Source organism: Agelaius phoeniceus, chromosome 1, assembly GCF_051311805.1.
Source record: "Agelaius phoeniceus isolate bAgePho1 chromosome 1, bAgePho1.hap1, whole genome shotgun sequence".
NCBI lineage: Eukaryota > Metazoa > Chordata > Aves > Passeriformes > Icteridae > Agelaius > Agelaius phoeniceus.
Genome location: NC_135265.1, coordinates 98,230,353 through 98,252,853, shown reverse-complemented (window position 1 = coordinate 98,252,853; position 22,501 = coordinate 98,230,353). Strand labels below are relative to the sequence as shown.

General features: G+C 34.9%; 1 protein-coding gene across 1 annotated transcript in view; it reads left to right on the top strand.

Moving 5' to 3' along the window:
- Positions 1–22,501, top strand: part of CCDC102B (coiled-coil domain containing 102B) — a 139,438-nt gene that overhangs the window by 7,517 nt on the left and 109,420 nt on the right. Inside the window, exons 2-5 of the mRNA XM_054649747.2 lie at positions 5,794–5,916; positions 8,032–8,652; positions 10,485–10,693; positions 15,244–15,352. Of these exons, the coding sequence (XP_054505722.2) occupies positions 8,044–8,652; positions 10,485–10,693; positions 15,244–15,352 (927 nt within the window). The 5' untranslated portion in view covers positions 5,794–5,916; positions 8,032–8,043. The remainder of the gene's footprint in view (positions 1–5,793; positions 5,917–8,031; positions 8,653–10,484; positions 10,694–15,243; positions 15,353–22,501) is intronic.

The window sequence follows — 22,501 nt, the reverse complement described above, 5'->3', positions numbered from 1 at the left end:
CATTCTTCCCTGAAGACCTACTATTTTCCTAAAGTTACTTTCTAGTTTTTACTTTTTTAGGCCTGATAGAGTAGCTGGCAAACTTTGTTTATGGCTTTTTTAATAGAATGCAAAGTTGAAACTTGAGTCTCTGTTTTGCCCTCCCTGTCTGTCATATTATTCCATCTCATCATCTGATGTTGATCAACTCAGAAGTGGAATCAGACTCCAGTTTTACATAGATTCTACTATGAAGGGCTTACTTACATTTGGTCCTATACCTTTCTGCTCTGGAGTTTTTTAGTGTCTCCTGATATTAAATTTATTAATTTGTTTTCAAGGCAAAGATGTCTATACTATAAAGAAACAATGAGAAAAATAGTGATATTCTGGGCCCCCAAGATTATAAATTTCATCAGACCTATAAGAAGTGTGGAACTTAGCACTTTTCTCTTTACTGTTTCCTCTAAAACCTCTCAAATACTTTTGGTTTATGTTCTTCTGTTCTATTTGCTTTTTTTTTTTTTTGGCAAAGCATTTGAGTCTTTATCCTGTCCTTTAGGAACTTTGACAATTAAAGAACTTGGAAACTAAGTTTTTGACATTGTCTCTTGCTCTTAAAATGTTCAGGCAGATGCTATGTTATAGAAGGAAAATGAGGTTGCATAATTTCAGTCTTGTATATCAGGACATTAATGAATTGCCACTGTGATTTCATTTTATCTCAAAGAGATACTTAACACATCATACTATCCAAATTGATGTCTTAAGACCAGTTTTATCAAGTATTTTTAAGATTTCCTAATTGCACAAAAAAGTGCAAAACAACAACAACAACCCCTCACTGAAACAAAACCTGACAAACCACACAACATTTCTCTTTGTGAAGTTAAAAGCAAAACTTTATATTTTGTCATTTTCATAGCATAACTGGTTTTAGTTACTGGACATGAGAAGGAAATAAAACAGGTTTTAGAAATAAATTAGATCTTTATTGACATTTCTATGTTAACAGGAAACTAGAGAAGTATGAGTAGGAGGGAAAAATTATCATGTAACTCCTAATAGGAAGTAAACAATTAGCATTATTTGTCTCTTCAGGCCATTTTTTGGCTGATTTTTAGTTATGACACATGTAAGGAATACAATGTTTGGAAACAACATAGCTTAAAGATTTACCATATGGTTTAATATTGTTAATATATATATTTTATAGTTGTGGGAAAAAAATAAACAGAATCATCTTTGGATGCGCATTAAAAAGTCCTGAATGCACTATCTTTTAATTTTCATGAAGTAGGACAATCTGAATATTATGTCATGGTCTGTTTGGATCTTTCAAATTTACAGCACAGTGTAGTTTGTAAATTAAACTTTATGAGCCTATGAGCTCATTAAAAAAAAAAAATAAACCATTTTAAAAAAGTCCTCTGTCTCAAAGAATACCACCAAAACATAAAGACATCAAACAATGGTGGAATCATCTTTGTACAGAGTAGTCCAACACATGAACTCACTAATTCATTATTTCCCTAATTAACAAGCTCTCTTATTTATAAGTTCTCTAAATTGTATTTCTTCCATGAACAAAGTAGTTACCAAGCTGTCAAAGCCAGTGCTCATTCTTTCTCCTTTCTTGAGGAGCTAATGTCTCCATACCACACTGGAAAGCACAAAGGCCCCATCAGTCAGCCTGCTGTTGGATCTGCTACAAAAACATTGGGGATAAGCTCCGACATTTACACTTTCCAGCTCAGAAGTGTGGTCTGTAGCACTCCCATTTGAAGATGCAGAAGTTGTTGTCTGCAGATAATATCCACCCTTAGCTCTTCCTATCCCCTGAGTTCTAGGTACAGGCTGCTCATCCGTTGACCACTCACATTGGCAGTGCTCTCAGCATATGTCAGACTTTAGGATCAGCTGTATGTTCATTATTGTCATATTTTTACTTTTCATTTCTCTAAGGGTTTTCCAAGTCATTTTGGTTATCCTAGCTTCAGTGTCTTGTAATATCAAGAAATTTATTTGGTAGGATTTTAGTATCAATTTAATTCAGTTCATATAGCAATTTCACCCAATAGATTTTTAATATCTCTTTAACCTCCATGTCCTTTTGGCCAATGACTCTGTAGCCACCATCATAGAGATGGTCACTGTAATCAGTACAGGTTTCATTCCTTGCAGGAGTGTATACATTGTTCGTGTTCAATGTATGTTCATTGTAATTAATTTTTCAGCCATAATCACAGGCTCTTGTACATAATGGAACTGCATTAAGTGAAGGGCACTTAGGTAAGAAGTAGGCTGGATTGGTTTTTAAGATACACAGCCATGAGCAATGGTAGCTTTATTTTGTCCATTTACATTGATTTCCACAGAGATTATTAGGAATGTTTATGAAGTTATTGCTGTGTATTTTTTCATTGTGTACACATGCTGTAAGTATTCTGGGCCACTAGTACATTATTAGTTTCCTTACATGCCTGCAGTTGTCACAACCATGTGCAGCTTCATATCCAGTGTTAACTACATGTAGGTAATGTCAGGTTAACTTTGGATCTTAGTGGTTATGTAACATTATCACCCACTGTCAATATGCCCTTGTGATGCTGCAGATGGAATTCCTTCTGTATCTAGTTTAAAGGTTGGTTTATAATGGATCTGCAATACCTGAGTTGTTCCAAAATGCAGGATCTGTTATACAGAAGTTCTGGGTATATGTTCCAATTATCAGTGTTGCCATGGTGATGCAGGAGGGTCACACTTTCTGCAAGAGAAGACACTCGGGTCTTGGACATAATCCAAACCTCAGTTGTTTTTAACTTGTTCCCTTTTTCATTGTAAAAGGAGAGGCACCTGGATAACCCCTGAGTTGTATGTTTAACTGCAACCTCATTATATGGACTTCAGAAGGGTTTCATTTCTATTTTAACAGGATTTTGGGCAGCTACTGGTATGACTTCCTTATCTGTGGTTCTTCTTCTGGGAGTTTGTCACTTGTTTAGCCAGCTTACAAGTTCTCACAGACATGATTCCCATGCAGTATTAATAGATCCATTCTTGTGTATTTGCTGGTTTAGTAGTTTATTCTATTGATCTACTGTCTCACTATTTTAAGGCTGATGCAGTGGCTGGAAAATCCATTGTACAAGATTTGACCTAAACCCAGCTTGTTCTACTTTATTCTTAAAATGTTATCGATGCTAAGATTATATTTCTCTGCATAAGGGAGAAGTACCAAACCACTGGCTTAAGGCAGTTGTGAGACCAGCGATGGCTTAGGCAGGGAATATATTCTGAGCACCATTATTTCTCCTCCTGTAAGGATTTCTTTCCACCCTCCAGGTGTTTGTTGTAACACACATGAGAAGTTTCCCAGATTAGCTTACCTTCCATGAAGTTGGTAGAATGTTGGTGATGTGCTGTACCATTGTTTAAAAAAAATGACACAAACATTCAACTTGTTTCGCCAGAACTTTCACCAATCCTCTTTTTTGACATCTTCTCTTATTGTCTGTTGAAATGAATCCTATGTCCCTGTGTGCCTAAGCCACTCCTGTAAACAGGTACTGCCTCAGAGTTTTGTGCTATATTTTTTCTAACCAAATTATCAACCTTCTAGCTGCATATTGCCAGGATGTTTAGAGTTCGGAAACTAGATGCAATTTTCATGGGTATGTTTTTAGACTGAGCAATATCATTGATTGCTTTCCAGTGTGATGTTTTTTTCACCATACATTTCAATCATTTACTTGGCAATATTTTTTTATCTACCCACTGGGTGGGACCCCTAAGGTTTATTAATTAAAACCAACTTTACAACAGGAAAACAGGAACAGACACACAAAATTTGATCTCCTTTTCTTGAGTTGATCGCTTGGTAGTTAGCAGCCCTTAGTAAACAGCCAAGTTTTCAGGGAGTGAGTTAAATCACTTCCTATATTCTTCCCATAATGACCACATCACCCCCACCCATTTTCTCAAAGCCTTCTCCCTATGTCAGGGTCTGTTGATGGGTGAACTACAGCAATACCATAGAAAGTTCTGGCTTTCCAGTAGCACTTACAAAAGAACATGTTGAGTTCTATGATTCATTTTGTCCTATTCAATTTATAGATTAGACAAAAGAAAATTAACTAGTTTAATCTAAAGCAGACATTTTCTCTAAAGACAGAATACCTTAAAAAATTTGGCTGATGTCTTAATAATTAAGAGACATGTAAATAAAGATTAAGTCATGCAGCTAGAAAAAGGATGTTGAAATTGTATCCTCAAGCACCGCTCTAGCTACTGAACTGACTGAAAAAGCTGAGTTCAGTGAGCAGGTATTAACATGAAGAAAGTGTAATAATTCTTTTCTCTCCTGGTGATTTTGTTTAATGGTGCCACCAAGGGTGAATATACTGCTGTTTACCTAAAACAATTGGTGGCAAAAATAAATCAAGAGCTCTTCTCTTTCTTACTGGTGTTCAGGATCATTAGGTAAATAGAAAAGGTTGCAGTATAATGAAATATCTTTCAGACCCATGTTCTTTGCTGTGTTCACCAAATGTCTTTTTTTCGTCTGAGAACTATCATCACTCTGTTCTCACTCTCTCATCACACCTCACTCACATGACACAATGAATGTTGCTTCATATATTTTGTTCATGCTTATTTTAAATTATTCCATTAAGGAAAACAACTTTAAAGGGATGTTGTGTTCCTTCTTACCACTCAGCTGTTAAAAGCGGAATGATCAGAAGGCTTCACTGTTCAGAAAACCTCCATTTTCACCAATTCTCTGTTTATTTTATCTTTCCATCCAATTATCTTTTATCTAGTAATTATGTACACTGAGCTCCATATGCTGTGCTAGCATGTCTGTTGCTGCAAACTGAAGTAGTGACTTTAAAACTAACTCCACACAGTATTGTTTTGTCCATTTTAGACTTGTGATATTTCTGATGTTAAGAGATTTGTGTCTAACATTAGCATGGACCTTTCTTCTTTGAATTATCTTTAACATACAAGTTAAAAATTATTCTTGATCCCCCTGGAACATATATAATATGTATAATATATATAATATTTTATAGATAAGAGTTTTCAGAGATCAATGTACATATATGATGTTTTCTATGAGGTGGTCATATACCAGAGAAAATAATTATAATTTTTAAATACCATTATAACTACAGAGATGATTAAAGATTCAATATCAACAGATTCAATACTAAAACAGTCTTCAGTTGGACTGTTGGACTTGTTTTTATTATAGTTTCATCAGTGCAGTATTTTTGAGAACATGAAAGACTTTGATATGAACTATATATAAGATAAAATAAGTCCATCCTAATCGTCCCTCTGGAACTGTGAGATTTTTGACAGTTTCAGAACTTTTACAATAATCAACACATTTTTTTAATTTTTAAATCTTTGCTTCCTTTTAAGCTAATATTTTAGTCCACTTCTTTAAAAATAGATACAAGCACAAATCTTCATAATTCATACTTTTAATAAAATTTCTGTTACCTATTTCACTTATTCAGTAATATTTCTATTGTTTTTTGGTTTTATCCTGAGTCAGCCATCCACTGAAATGGGTTGTGTTGAGATCTGTCTCTTTTAATGAAAAAATGATATTTTATTCTATCTCTTGCAATCTTAAAGAGGGCATCTAAAAAACCTGTTTTGATTAGAATTTCTGAAAAGGAGATAGGGAAATCAATACAAAGAAAAGCACCGTTTCTTTGCCACTTTGCAGTGAGAGAGCACTTCTGTCTTCTGGAGGAGGAATGACTACTTTTAATTCTTAATTTTTCTGAATTTTAGGTACAGAGTTGGCATCATCTATCCATGCTGAAAAGTGCAGGCAAAGTTCAGCCTACCATAAAATGATTAGAAGCCTAAAAGACAACCAGCTTACTGTACAAGCCTACTTCAATTGTTACAGCTGTAAGTTTGATCTGACTGGCAGTGTCCCAGCCTCAAGAACACTTGAGCCATCACAATGGAGGGAAGCAAGAATTCATGAACAATGTTTCCTTTTCAGTACCCTGTGATCTGTGATTTAAACATTTCTCCAGCTTTGGAAACCTTACTGAATGTCACATGACAACATCACCTCAAACCTGTAATGAAACATCAGCAACAGGCTATTCTGATTCATAAATAATTCTCAGGTCTTTCAAATTTTCAGTCCAAGAAAAATATTACTGGTCTTATTTCTCCATCTTTTAAGATTTGTAAACTGTGCATTCCCCATGTTCCCCTTCTTTTAATGAATATGCAAAGAAGCTAGCAAAATCCACTGAAAAAACCTGATCATGTAAGATGTAATAAATATTTCTGTAGATATATACTAGTTTGGGGCAGGCACAAAAAAAAAGTAAGAAAATTTATTGTACTTTTTTAAAATCCAAAAGTTTCAACTATTTCATTATGTATTCATTACATTATGTAACATGTTTTTTATATATTATTATGTATTTAAATTTTACTGTGGTTTTGTTTGATTGTTTTTTTTTTTTTGATTAAAGCTTTAGGAAACAAAGGAATTACTACGACCCAGAAATTAAATTAACAACTGAATGCAAGAGTTTAATATTTAGTTACTTTGGCTCGACTGGGCCTCATACAAGTTTCTGGGTGGCAATATATTTGTATTTTGGATTAGGCTTATTCAAATTAAATTGCTGGAAATAGGTCAAGAAACAAGAAAGGCTCAACCTTGATGAAGCTTTGGCAGCAGCTCTGCTGCATCTGTGTAGTGTTGTTGTGGGGCTCAATGGTACTACACCAGACAGTGATAATGAAGGGAACTGGGAGTCCTTCATTGTCCTTTTCCTCCTCTCATATCCGTACTCCACTACAACAGCTCTCCATAAGCTTCTAACAAATGGCAAATAAATGTCCTGATAATCACGGAAAAGTTGAAAACAGCTGGAAAAGTGGAACAAAACAACTTCTATTCAGTTGAAATGAGACATAACTGAATCATACTGCCAAAACTATCTACTCTTCAGTGTTTTGTTAGCAACATGGGCCTTCTGCATTTCAAATGCAGGTGCTGGCACTAGTTGCTGTAACATATAAACATTTTTTTACAAATGGATATCACAATACAAAAGCAATTTCTTCTTAACTTCTGACAACTTAGTCTTCTATTGAAGTAGTAAGATTCTTAAGTTTATTTATTTGTCTGAATTTTTTGTTTGCTTGCTGTGATTTACATAACCAAGATGAAAAAAAACAAGGAGATATAAGTGGCTAGTCTCTACAGACTGTCCACATCAGCATTTTCTCAGCACTAGGGAAGCAATTTCTGAGAAACTGTTTTTCTTCTAGGCCAAATAAGTAATAAATAATCAAAAGATAAATAATGAAAAAGAATGCAGCAGGATTTACTAGCTGAGTCATACCACTGCCAGGTAGGCGGTACAGTACAGTAATAAGGATAGTGCAACACTTTCAAGAATAATATAAGAATATACTATGTGTAAATCTTCTGGAATTCAGACAGCAAAATAAAGCCCCCTATAAAAAAAATACTTGATTTTTATCTTGAAAAAAGGAAATCCAAAGGTCACAGGGGTTTTGATAATATTTTTTTTTCTTAGGTATGCAAATTATAAGGCAAGTTTTGCCTAATATGAAGTTCCACAGTTTGGGAAAGGCAAGTAATTTGTGATTGTAGTTCTAGACAAATAACTTCCTCTTACTAGATATTTAAAATATATATTGATTCAATTCAATCTTTTCTTGAAGGAAGAAAGCTTTTGTCTGTTTTCTTTTGGCTCAAACATTTTTGAGAGCACTATGATTATTTAATGACTCTTCCTTTGCAAACAAATCCTAGCCAAATAATAGATATGTCTGTTTATGCTGTACTCAAAAAGTATTAAAGAAAATATACTTGAATAGATATTTCTTGTTGATAAAGCAAGTTTCCAAAACATGAGCAGCATCATTAACTCTCTATTAGAACAGTAAAAACCCCAACTGTTGAAGGTTATTCATACGTTATAATTAATTAAAAGCTAAATTATTGTCTGTCTTTGTCTTTTTTAGGAGTGAAATTAGATGATGAATCAAAGCATTAATTTAGACTCCATTCAGAAACAAATGGAAGAGATAGAGGTTTTTGGGACCCAACCAACACAACCTGATAAATTAGATAGATGTTGGCAACCAGGTGACCATCTGTTTCATTCAAATCTTCCATCTCAAAGTTTCTACCCAAATTCACCTCATTATGCACATATGCATACAAGTTACAGCAGTGATTGGGAAATTTTTGAAGCAGTAAAAATTCAGGAACTGGAGGAAGTCAAAGCCAGGGCTGCCCAAATGGAGAAGACCATGCGCTGGTGGTCAGATTGCACCGCTAATTGGAGGGAGAAATGGAGCAAAGTTAGAGGAGAAAGAAATAAGGCACGAGAGGAAGCAAGACAATTGAGAATCAAACTAGACAGTGTCATAAAAGAGCTAAGTGTGCTTAAAAAAATAAATCAGGATTTACTAAGTGAGAAGGAAAACTTAGAAAATGGAACTGCTTGGAAAACGGAATGCTATTGCTCAGAAATATCCTGTATTAAAAAAGACCGAAGCCTGTTAATGTTTCTGGAACCAGAACCTCCGAAAGACCTAACCAAAATCATCAAAATTACTGGGGCAGAAGACACAAAGAAGGTAAAGAATGGGAAATATTTTTTGTGGTTCATGAAGATGTGATAAAGTATGGATTTGTATGTAGAAATGGGATTTTTCAAGATTTTTGACCAAAATACTGCCTGATCCATTCACTAGCAAAACCCTTCAGCCCCCAGACCCACCCATTTAAATTTTTCTAATCCAGAAAAATACAGAAAAAAAATCATACCCTTCCACACTAGATTAGACACTTAAGGAACAGAGGCAGACTGTTATATCCAATAATTTACCATATTGTTTTGATTCTCTCTCATGTTTTACAGTAAGAGGTTACCTCTCTTGTCTGAATTAATCATGTTTTGTATACTTACATTCTTTCTCCCCTCCAAAAAGCATATTAGGTTCTTGACTTCTAAAGAACCTAAAATCTAATATCATTTAATTCTCTCTGAACTTCAGAAGCGTGGGAAGAGGTAGGCAATTCTTTTGCAAATGTTCAAGACTTTTTATTTGATAAGGAGAGCAATTGAATCATTATATAGAATTAAAAAATCAAGTATCAGCATTGTTTTGACAGCTCCTAGCTTTACACAAAAGATACAGGTACATTCATCAAAAATCGAAGTATTTGTTCATGTTTAACTACCTTTAATTCTGTGCCTTGGAATGCACTATATAGTCTTCACAGACAGCACCTTGTAAAAACTTTACTTGTTTTCTGATAGACGACAGTATTTGTAAATATAGGTAATTTTTTTTTCACACATTGAAGGAAAATGTTTTTCCCTGCATTGTTGAAAGCAGGAAAGTTTTTACTTTGATTCAAGGGAAATTGCCAAGATCTTAGATCTGTATGTATTCTGTTTTGGAAATTTTACTCTCTAATGCATGTTAACACTATTGTATTCCTGTGAAATCTGGGGAAAAAATGAAACAAAAAAGGTAATGTTAGTAGCAAGAATAAATTTTGCCAAAAAAGAACGCCTTTCATATTTTCAGTCAGACAAATGTGCCATTAGAAGGAAATACCACAAAATATACTTTAACTATTTTTCCTTAGTATAAAATTTTTTCTACTTAAAAAATGAAAGTTTATATGTGAATGGGAAACATTTTTATTTTTCAATGGTTTCTAGTATTTTCTGATGTAAATTTTGGGTATTATTCTAAAAACTCAAAACAACAGAGTGATGTGAAAGAGGATTGTCAGTAAACTGCTAAAATGAGATTAGATTTTAAACAAATTTCCTTAGCTATGGTAAAGAAAATATATTTCTAAGGAAAACTTGTTTATAAGAGACATTCAGTCTTCCTCAAAAATATGTATTTTACTTTTAATTTTTTTCCAATTTTGATATTAGTTTTTCTAGTGTTTTGTATGCAAAACAGGTATCTTCAAAATAGATATCTATATACTTTGTTCCTTATGAAAAACTTGTGTAAGCCTGCTTCAATATACTTTACATAAAAAGTTTGAGTTCCTAATGTAAAGTTTCTCAGTAAATTATTTGTATGGATAAATTGCATTGCTGGTTTTATTAGTTCCAAGATTCTGTCTTCACCAGAGTTATAGCCAAAAAAAGAGAAATATAATATATTTCCTTAGTAAAGACATGTTTGAAGTATTTTGGATATGAAGCTTGTCATAACAGAAGCTGTGAGATATTAGAAAGCTACAGTTATTTAAATATACTGACATTTTTGCACCTTCTACCCATATACAGTCCAATTGTCTAAGATGTTACCTATTTACTTTTTTTCTCCTATATTCCTTAAATGTCTAGAAGAGCTTTGGTAGGCCCTGCTAGAGCTATGTTAGACTTTTTGCTTCACTTATGTTTTTCTCAGGTGTCATATTTTTGTTTTCTCAGGATGTAAACAAAGACCAAAGCAATGACAACAAAAAAATCACCCCAAAGCCTCCCAATTTCTTCTCCAATGGACTTCCCAGCATCTTTTTGGAGGAACCTGAAATATGTTTGGGTACTACAGCTAAGACAACAGAGAATGATTTAGTACATGTATCAATCTTAAATTTGCATTTGGCTGAGATGAGGAAAATCCTACAGAAGGAAAGAGAGTAAGTGCAAAATATATCCTACTTTTGGAATTCTCATAGAGGGGTTGAAGACAGTTTCTAAAATAGATATGGTGATGTTGGCATTTAGAGCTCATATCTTCTAAACTTTATTCATTGCTATTTGCAAGGCTTTAATAAGAATTTAGAGAAACAATTCAGCAAAGTGTGAACAATTGTTTTCTTTGGCTTATCTGTCATTTAAATAAGAGGTGTCCCATACAAATATGCAATCTGGTATTGATGCAGTGATATTTAATGTATGTTATAACCAGTTATTGGAGTGCTTTGTGCATAATAACAAATTTTCATATACTCTACCAGCAGCCTTTGAAAGAGTCCAACCGTAGAATGGCAAAGGCTGTTTTTGAATTCAAAATATATGAATCAGCTGCAAAATTCTGTTAACCTCTTCACTTGTAGCAAAGTCTGTGTTAAAAGCCTGTAACAAAGAGGGAGTTACAGATTTATTGTACACTTATGTAACATATCAAATTTGCCTGACATAAATACTAAATGTATATTTTGGTGGCCTAAAGGAAGTTTTATGTTGTATAAATGTTCAACATTAAGAAAGATTGAATCTCACCAGAAAGGCTTTCCAAGGAAACATGGAGCATGTGATGTATGATGATGTAGTAGTAGACTTCAGGCTGTAATTACAGGGGACGGTAATTTCAAAATCAGTTGAAGTTAATTAGAAAACTAAAAGGAAGAAAATGCCCTGTGTATTGCAAATACAGTCAGCACTTTCAGTTCAGAGAGTCTTCAATGGTAAACTGTGCTGAAGTATTTCCTTCCTGTCAGTTTATTTCACATTTCCTGTCTTTTTATTTAATAACTGTCATGTACATAGTACAGGTCTGAGGTAAAGAATCCTTTCAATTCCTAACTAATATTTTATGTGCTTTTTTATATGAATTAAATAGTTGTAGAAAGCATACAATAATTCTCTAGTTGAATCATATAGCAGAAGATGGCCATGCTCTCTCTCCTTAAAAGGTATTTCATTTGCCTGTGAAAGCAAATATATGTGTGAGTTAGGAGACTGATGCCTCACATACCCATTTTCCTGGGGTAGAAATATTTAGGGGCCTGGGTAGTTCATCAGCAATGAAGTATGCATACATATATAATAACTTTCTTTTAGAAAATGGATAATATTTCCACTCACTTTTAGTCACTTCTCAGGCAAAACTTTAATATGTTTTGGTTTGTCTCTTTGTTCACATGCCTCTCTAACCAATTTTTAGCTGCACTTCACAAAGACAGATTTTTTCATTTATTCATTTTTTCATGTATCGATTTTTTCATTTTTTTCATTTATGAATAATTTCATATTCATTTATTTTATACTGCGGTATAAGACAATAAATTTACTGGCACACAGTAAGAACTGGGGCACGTTTATAACATGCAACATGTGGCAGTGCCAACCTCAGGCAGCAAAAATGCTCACCGAGCTGTGATTCCACATAACAGCAGGGATTGTATAGCAACTCCTTCTCCAGGAGGGCAACATTTCCTGCATGCAGAGATGTTATGCAAGCAGAAGATATGCAAATTCTAAGTATGAAGCAACTATATTTGGCAATGCAGACAGTCAATAGCTAGGAATAATGTTACTAGTATTATAATAGCCACCAGTCTCTTGAGATAGCTGATGAATCTGTATTAAGCAGGCTGTCACCTGCTAGCTCAGAAAGGGTTGGTCTCCACCACTCTGTAGAATTGGCTGATTTTGCCATATTTCCAACTTCTGATTTCCAGTTTTCTCTCTTAGGTTTTGTTCTTGCTCATGTCAGTATTTTTACTCCTGTACTCTGGAGTTGCTAGTAATGACTATCTCAACAATCTCACCCCGTTTGCATTTTTACTCCCCTTATCTTGTGTGGCTCTAGCTTAAGTATTTTCTCACAGCTTCTTTCTCACAACTTAGCAATTTTCTCAGTGAACTCGAGCCAAGAACACACAGCTGTGTTGCATCAAAAGCAAACAGATAATAGACAGCTTGAACCCTAAGGCCAGAGGTTACTTTAGCAGTCAGTATGATCTTACTCATACAGCAGAGGACTTCTCAGCAGTTTCCTGGTTTATATGCAGCACCCTGAACTCTGACTACATTTTTCTAGAGTCAAGTTAGCTTATGCAAATCCAGTGTTTGAATTTCCCTCTAAGTTACCTAACTAGTAAACTTCTTTCCCAACTCTCTCTGCAAGATATTTTGCTTTTTCACCCTGAGAAGACTTCTGCTTTTTGCATTCTGCTTAGAGCTATCATCAGTAATGTTGACATAACCTTATGCACATCGATCAGGCTTTGCAAAGGACAAAAGGAAAGAAGGTCTAAAAGAAATAAAAGTAAAGAGATGAAAATTTATGTTTTTACATTCAAAAAATATCTTGCCTTGGGTTTGCAGTGTAAAATTACACACCAGCATTCTCTACTGGGTACTAATGGCTCACATCAATTACACATTTGAGGTCCATTAGCATGAATGGAAATTACAAACCTTATGAGTGGCTCAGCATTTTGCATAATCATTTGCTTAAAATAGCTATCTTTTGTCATCAAGATTGTAATCTTGGATCAGTGTTCTCATCTAAATTGTCTTCTAGTTTTAAGATAGTAATTTGTTCTGTTTGAACTTAAAAGTGTTTATTTCCTCTAAAACCAAAAGCCCACAAACTAGTTGACTGCTAGTTGATATTATTAAAGAAGAACCTCTTAAGACTGGCTGGGTAACGCAGACAATGGATACAAAAGGCTCTGACTAAGCAACAAAAAATCCTCTTTTTTCCTACGGGGATCACTGAACACTGGCACTGGTTTCCCAGGAAGGCTGCTGAGTCTGCGTCCTTGGAGAGATTCAAAAGATCTGGACATGGTCCTGAGCAATCAGTTCTAGGCAACCCTGCTTGAGCAGGGGGTTTGCACCAGATGGCCTCCTTGGGGTCACTCTCAACCTCAACCATTTTCTGTAATTCTGTGATTTAATTAGATAATGAGTTAAAATGTCTCCTTACAAGATCCATGAAACATGCTCTGAACTTGATTCTAGTAAGCAAGTTGCTTCTGATGTCTGCTATATTCTTTCTTCCACTCTTTGTTTTCTTTATTTAAATAGTAATCTTTGTGTAATCAGAATAATTTCTTTCAATTAGTGGTATCAGAGGGAAGTGATCTCACTTAATTACTGTAACACAAAACAAAACTAGTGTCTTCTAAATAAGCAAAACATACTGTACATTCCTGTTTTACTTTTCAGAATAGACCATTTCTGAGGACTTTTACTGCATTCAGTACAGTCAATAGGCAATTATTCAAAGTATTAGAATGCCATCTTTCATGCTTTCACTTTCCACTGTATTAAATGTCCCACTAAGAATACTCTTAGTTCCCCAATGAAGTCATGATATCATTCCAATGAAATATCCCATCACTTTGAAAGCAAAACCGTTGAGATGCATTAAATACATATTGCTCCATTTTGCTTTGTGAATAAAGGTGTTTATTTTCTTACTGTAATGTTATGGGATTTCTAGGTCCTTGCTAACATAAGCTGTGCTATATACTAAATCTAGGCAGAAAAAGGAGATCCCTGATTCAAGAACATTAGGTTTAGGTATAAAAGAGGAGAGAAGGAGATATTTCATTATAGTGGATTGCTTCATTAGAGTAGCTGACATTGCTTCCAGGACCTGAGTCAGTCCAGTCAGAGGCAACTCTTGTTATCTCTGTGCAAGCCTGCAGTCTGCTGCATAGAAATGTCCCAGACAAATTCCATCAATACACTTTGCTTCAATATGTGAATATTTAAACCAAATATTCTCAAAATATAGTTCTAGTAAGCCTGGCAATAACATCTTTGTTAAAAATGTTGAAAAATTATGTTAGCCTCCATTAAAATAGAATATTACTACTGTGGCACACAACAGTTTCTTTAATTGCCAAGTATTAGAATTTTATTTTCTACTATTTCATATTTTTCACATTGTACAGGCATACCACTTCTACACTAAATATTACATTTTCCTAAAATTCTTCTAGCAGTTTCTTCCAGGAGCTATTATTTTTTTAAAACATGAAATATACATCTTTTAATATTATTTTTTTTTACACTTAACATAAATCATCTTTTGTTTCTGGTCTTTATAGTGTATATTTCCCCCTGTGTGTTTAATCTGCTGTTTGTACTAAATACAAGTGATGTAATATGTTTTCTTTGAGGATCTTCACTAATGTGAAGAAACTTGTGATAAATTAGGTGGCCTGAACCACTAACTGAAGTTAAATTTTCTTCAGTTTATCCCAAAATTTTATTTCATTTAAAGTTTCAATACTGTACTACTGGATTTCTGTTTTCTCTTTAACTATTATTTTTTCTTAATATTTTGGACTAATTATGCAATGATAATAAAAGTTTCTAGAAAAGCCAAGATATAACATTGACAAAGGCAGCATGACTCAAGCTATGAGAAGGAAATTCAAAGTAATTTTTGTTCTGTCAGCTTCAAAATTGTACAATGCTAAATTTTAAAATACTTTTTTAGAATGAATGTATTTCTGGAGAAAGAAATGGAAAAGATGGAAAATGAATTATTTTTTTGGAAATGGAAATATGAAGAACTGAGACAAACCAAGCTGGAAATCCTGAAACAGGTATGTTAGCAGTAAATTATTATCACATGGAGTTAGAAAGAAAATTTAGACTTCCAATTTCCTGTGTTGTAGCTGAGTAAAATTGCATCCAGGGTTTATGAATGTGATAAATCCACCATTTATCAATGATTATTCTGTGTAGCCAGGTGGGAGGGACCTGGTGGGGGTGTGTGGATGCTGCTATGGCAGCACAGGTGCGGGGGAGCTGTGAGAGTGGCACCGGGATGGCTCCACAGGCTCCCAGGAAGGACCAGCCAGAGGTGGCAGGCTCCATGCCCCTTCCCATGTGTGGTGAGGCTGGTGGTCCCAATGTACAGCAATGTGTGATCAGGGTCCAGTGTGCCCTGTGTTCAGAGAGAAAGGGCCCACGTGGGGTGAGGGAATGTTCAGGAAAGCCCTGCCACCCTTCCTGAGAGGCTGGAGAAATAGAGCAGTAGAGGTGTAGAAATTGCCTGAAAAAATGTGTTGTCCCCATCAACCTGGACAAGGAAGTAAGGCTGGGCAGGATTAGAGAAGGCAAAGAGGAGATTAACAAGATCTTCATAGGGATCCAGAGGTAAAAATGTCTGAACCACATGGGAGGGGCAGCCAGAGGCTGTGAGTTTCACAGTGAATTGAGTCCCACAGTAGGAGGGCTGGAAAGGTATGTCCTCCAGCAACTGTAGGATTGCTCTTTTTCCAGATCTGCAGTTCAAAAGTGAAGTAAGAGAAGAAAGCAATAACTTGTGAGGCACCAGAGCCAGCCTTAACACACACCATGCATTAACATCAGAAGGAAGCAGCAAGTGGCAGTAGTAGGAGGCTTGCTCCTGTGAGGATAGAAACCCCTGTGCTCCCCACTTGCTTTTTTGAGGTTTATGTGGCTTGCTGTGGGCTAGGATCCAGAAAATTGTAGAGAGATTGCCAAGGTCTGTCCAGTGCATAGACTGCTATGCTGCTACTCATCCCGATGGGCACCAGCTAGGAGCATATTGGGAATAATCACAGAGCTCGGGGTTGAGGTCATGGGGACCTGAACTAGGAAAGGAAGCAATGAGAGATTACAGACCACAGTGAAATAAAGAAGAGGTGGTCAGCTGGAAAACATAGGGCATAGGTTGATAGGAGCATGAAAGACTTCAGGAATGATAAAACAATGTGAAGGGACACTCGCCTCAAATGTTGATTAAAAAATGCACACATCCTAGGAAACAAGCAGGGAGAATTAGAGCTGTATGTGGTTACAGAACTACAGTGTTGGAATGATTCAAATGATGTGCCAAGTCCATGCAGCTGGAGTACTGTGAAGGACTTCTAGAAACGCTGGCAAGGAAGGGCTGAGGGAATGGAAGTTGCCCTCAGATCTAAAAGCAGCTCAGCTCTTTTGAGGTCTCCAGAAGGATGAGGGATAATCAGACTTGTGAATTTAGGATCAGAGGACAGGCCAGTGAGGGTGTCATTGTGGTAGGAGTTTGTTACAGACCACCTAATTAGGAAACAAAAAAGTGTTTAAAGAACACAGATCTCAGAGTTGTAAATCCCAGTTCTCATGGGTGACTACAGCTGCTAGAAAGTTAGAATAGCTGGTGCAATCACAAAGATTTCAGTGGGGTTTCAGGAATAAATTCTTGCTGAAGGCCAAAAAGTGGTGATGAATAGCTGGATCTGCTGTTGACTAATATGAAGGAAACTAGCTGGTTATGTGATGATGAATAATTTCCTCCTCTGTGGTAGCTTTGAAATAGCAGTGTCAGTCACCCTAAAAGAAGAAAGACAAGCAGCAGAGTACAGACTCTGAACCTAAGGAGAGCAGGATATTGCCTTAGTGAGGGAACTGCTGGGAAGGCTCCCATGGGAGGCAACTCTGATAGGTAAACAAAGGAGTCAACCCAACCTGTCAGGCCTTGGAGTACGACCAGGTTTTGTCCTAATACTCAGGAGAACAGGTAGATGCACCAGGAGACCGATTTGGCTCAGCAGGGCACTCACGGTGGAGGTCTGACACCAGAAAGCAATGTACTTTTACATTGAAGGAGTAATTTAAGAACATTGCCTGGTTGTGTTGGTGTTAGGAAATACATGTTCATTTCAATCTGTGTCCATGATTAGAAGAATAAAAAATATTTGTATTGCAGTTTTCAGGTTTTAGCTTTCAGGACAATGGATAGAGAACCTCTTTGGTCCAACAAAACTCAAGATGTATGCTTGTACAGCTAAACATAGATGGTGAATTTAAACTGTCCTATGAATTTAACATCGATTTTGAATAATGGAGGGAATTTAATGAGTTTTCTTTCATGTTCTGGAAAGAATTGCAAGCAGTCTATTAAATCTCAAGTTCCAGTTAATAGGTGATGCATATGCAACACAGCAGCAAACCAATATCTATCTTTCATATTTGAGTTCCTTTAAATCTTAGTTCTTTATTTTCTGTTTGCTCATTAAGTAGGATTTTAGCTTGTTATACTTGTGCCAAACAGAGGAAATCTAGGTTTAGTTAATAGTTTTGCTTAAGAAATTTAATCTTCATGAAATGCTTTATGGCACTGTCATCAGGAATAGAACAACAGGAAGTAAAAATTTTCTGAGAATTCAGTGGAGATAGAGAACAATATTTATGCATTTGCATGTCTACATATATGTGTTTCTGCTTTTTTCTTGGGTACATGCTCAATTGCTTTAATTACTAACAGGAGGTAATATTTTAAGCTTTCTTTTCAGCTTCTGACATTTATGACATAAATCTCATTTTTAAATTGCAGAAAAAAACACTGATCTGGATGAATCTGACTAATCTGAATGAAATTATTTATATCAGTGGAGGGGGTTTCTGTAAGTGGAAACTCTACTGAAATAAACCAAACCTTGTGTGTTGACAACACAGATGTGAATATTACTCACTATATATTACTGTTGAGAAATGGATGCTGGAACAACAGACAAGAATTTTGACAGTGAAAAATTTGAAAGTGGAATAAAGCAAAGTGCAGACATCTACTAGGCTAAGCATGGGATCTGATTCCAAGATAAATTTCCAATATTAAATCACAAAGGAATTTCTAGATTAAAAGCAGTTCAATCATTACATCTGGATTATTTTCATGTCCTTGACTAAATTAATCTGCTATTTCCTTTGGTAGATTGCCTAACAGTCCCACTGTGAATGTGAAAAAAAGTGCTTGGTTTGCAAGTGACTGTGCCACTGCAAATTAAACCATTTTTAGGAGTGGATAGCTCTTCTAGCCTTTTGGAAGTTGGAGAGATTTTGGGGAATGTTAGAAACTTCACAGCTGTCAAGACTTGATTATTAGTGCTCCCAGTAACTAATCACTTTCTTTGGTTACTTTCATTAAAAGACAAGTATTTACTCATCTTGGAATAAACTAAATATGGAAAGCCTTGGTGATCTTGATGATCATCGTTTTAACATATTATCCATTCAGCATCAATTTGGAAGTTGCAAATAAGTTTTCAATATATTGAGCTCATTAAAAAAAGTAGTAAAGTGATAATCTATGATCATAGTAACCATGAGCATTATAGGCAGCTTTGTGTGACACTAGCATTGATCTTGACTTGTTTGGGGTCGTAAATTAGACCATTTTAACAGGTACAATAGAAAGTTGCGTTTGGTGTTGTAACTGATAATTTCTTTGTTCTAAGAATTCTGTTCATCCATTAAAAGATATAAAATACTTTGTTATTTTAAAAACAAGAAAGAAATTACTCAGTATAAAATTACACTAATTGTTGTATTTGCATGAGTATCTACAGAAAGGCAAAAATTGTTTGAAAGGCTGTTGAGTAAATAAAGAGTATTGACATTAGATATACTTGGGTTTAAAGTAAACTTTGTTAGAAAGAGTAGGAATCTTTAAGTTCTCTGAAGAACATGAAAATTTTTACATCTATAATTTTGCTTGTTGAAATGTCCCCAGGAATAGAGTATCCAATTTTTTCAGATACAGTTTAGTTTACAGCTCAATTAACCATCAGTCTTAGAAACACAAAAATTATGTCTGAGTTTGATTAGTTAGGTCTGTGGGCTCTGGAAAACAAAGCAAATCCTTGGTGTGTTGCTGTGCTTTGTAAACACAGAATTGGAGTCAGCAAGCCTGTTGAAGTTTTAGGTTATAGAATGATCATTTTATCTTATGTACAATAAAACATTCTTGTTTATACTCATTGCAAATCTTCCTCAAAATTTTATATCCATCCTTATAAATCCTGAATGATGTGCTTTTCTGGTCATTTAAGAGTTAAATAAGATGGAATATTTACAAAACTATCCTGAAAAAAGTGGAAAAATGCATGTACTACTATAGTCCACTGGTGTGCACTGTAGACTTACAAATGCCACTATAGGCAGTGCAGGTCTATGTTTAAAAGAATTTTCAGTTAGCTGAAGTACAGAATGTACTCTTCCTCTATATTAATTAGTGCTTTGGTAGTTAATGGGGGAAATTCATATCCCTGTTTGTGGGATATGAGGTAAAAAATACACTAATTGGTAGTTAAATCTTCTTGGAACATCAGTGATAAAAAAGTATACCTAGATAAAAAGGAACACAAGCTAAACGAACATTTTGTATATTTGGCAGAGACACTTCTGTTCTTCCTCTTTTTTTTTTTTTGTTTACAATTGAAAGTAAGTCACCAGTTATTGATTTTGTGATAGAGCCAAAAAAAACCACCTTTAAACATTTTTTAAAACAAATGTTTTCTGTTCTCTCTTTCAGTATATAGATGTTTTACACTGTATTACAACAATCTATGTATTGCTACTTAGGAGCATTACTTTCTTTAAGAGACTGTGAATGTTTTCCTACCTGTTGTTCCCAGGTGAAGGAAGCTCCACTGATGTAAGTGAAGCTTCTGGATAAATCACATCTTCTCCTATCACTGTAAACATTTAAATGCTCTTTAAAGTGCAACGGCCTATTTGGAGGCTCAGGTTGAAAACAGGTAGATCTTGTTAAAGACTCTGAATGATTTCTATCTTCTCCAGAAATCTTTATTCTGAAGTTACCTTATAGTGTGAAGGTGCTACACAGCTGTTTACCTGAAATTGCTTTTTTCATTCACTTAGTACATTTATGAAATAGAAAAGCAATACTCTTATAATCTTACAGAAAATTTAGATACATATAGTAAGATCATCCATTCTGCCACATACTCTTCACCTAACTCAAAAAATGCCTTCTGACTGTTCCTTGAATCCTGCAGAAAGAATAGTAATTATCAGACATAAACCTGAATGGCTGTACTGGCTCCTGTGAATTACTCAGTTTAATTTCTTACCTAAGATGCCCAGAAATGTTGAGTACTTTGCGTGGCTATCATAGGAAAACAATTCTGTACAAAAAAATTTTATAGTGCTTTTATGGAGACTAGACAGTAGTCTATTTTAGCATACTAAGGGAGTTTTTACAAAGTTTGATATCAGAAGCCTCAAGGCTGAGATTTAAAACATCACTAGGCAATTTTCTGTAAACAACATCTGAATTATTTGAGAATGCAAATGACTTCATAGAATGGAATCTTGGTGCAGTTAATTTTCCTGTAATAAAATCTCATTATTTTTAGACTAGGTCTAGAATTTTGAGTGTTCCTGTGTAAATTATAATAAATGACAGGTGGTCAGACAGTAAGGACAGAATTCTGTATTGTTGCTTCAGCAGCAATTCTTGCAAAGAGTTAACTATTCTTTACACTCTTTTCATATATCAGGTCCCCGTTCATATTTAGTTTTATCTCTGGAAATGACATACTTAATGTTCTTAGTGTCCAGCATAAAGTATAATTTGTCATACTGTGTAAAATTAAGGTTCCATTTGATGTTTATTTTTCCACAAATCTAATTTGGAAAGTGCAAGATAAGCCTTTAGTTTCATTGACATTTTTGCTCATACTGGCTTCTGACAAGATATTTAAACTCCATTGAGTCATACTTGCCAATATTTTCTCTGTCTTCATTACACAATTTGCATTGAAAACACCAAGCAAGACAAGAATTATTTATTGTTTATTTTTTATTTAAGGACAAGTGGGAGATGAAAAGTTATTTCTGTGAGAAAGCATGTTGAGAAGAAATGTGTGCATGCTGAAACATATTTCTGCACACAGATTTTCTGTGAAAGGAGCACCATGCCTAAATGGCACCATTTGAAGAGGTTTGTTTAGCCTGTTCTGCCACTGGCAGAAAGTAGAACTTGGTGGTGAAACGAGGAAGATGGGGGAGGAATGTGCAAATGCACACACTCATAGATGTGTGTGTATTTGCGTGTTTGTGTACATGAAGCGATCTTGGTCTTTGGGATGAGTCAAGGTGCTCCTTCCCAGAGCAGGGGAGTTGGATCTAGATGATCTTTGAGGTTCCTTCCAATTCAGGTCATTGTATGATTCCATGATTGCATCTTTAATTAAAATAATTTTTCATAGTTCAGATTGAAAGGCCCAAAATCATGACAAAGTTGCTTCTTAATCATGTATTAATGTGGTCCATTCGCCATATGGCTCTCTATATCAGAAATTAATTCTTTGCAGTGTATAGTTAAAAAAAAAAGGCTTTTTAATATCTAATTTCTAAAATATGTTTAACTGTCCTCAATTTAACTTTTGGTATTGTATTTTAGCATTCATTTAGTTGTTAAAGTAAATATTCCTGCTAGTGGTCTTACTTGTCATTCATCCACATAAAATCAGCTTGGGCTGAATTTACTTGAAAACAGTAACAAACCACTGAAGAATTAAATGTAACAACAGGTAGAATGTTGAAAATTGATGACATTAAAGGTATTTAATTAAAGATAGAAGCATTTTGCAGTTAGTGATTCAGTTCCTTTTTTTTATTCTTATCTGGAAAAAGGGAGCAATGTGCCACTTAAAAATTAACAATCTAATTTGGGAGGAGGCTTGACTGGAAAAACCGCTTTAGATAATTTTCTTCCATTTTGAAGCAAAACTTTCACACTGGTGAAATACTGCATATTTCTTCAAGTAACAGCATGAGTGATACCTTGAAGTCAATGAGAAATCTGCTGGTGTCAATGTACCTTTGATCAGTTCCTAAACTATGTAGTAACAGGTGATTAGGAATTGTCACAAAAGATTCTTCACTTGTAACACTTGTAACTTCAAATTACCAGTATGATGTTCTATTTTGGGTAT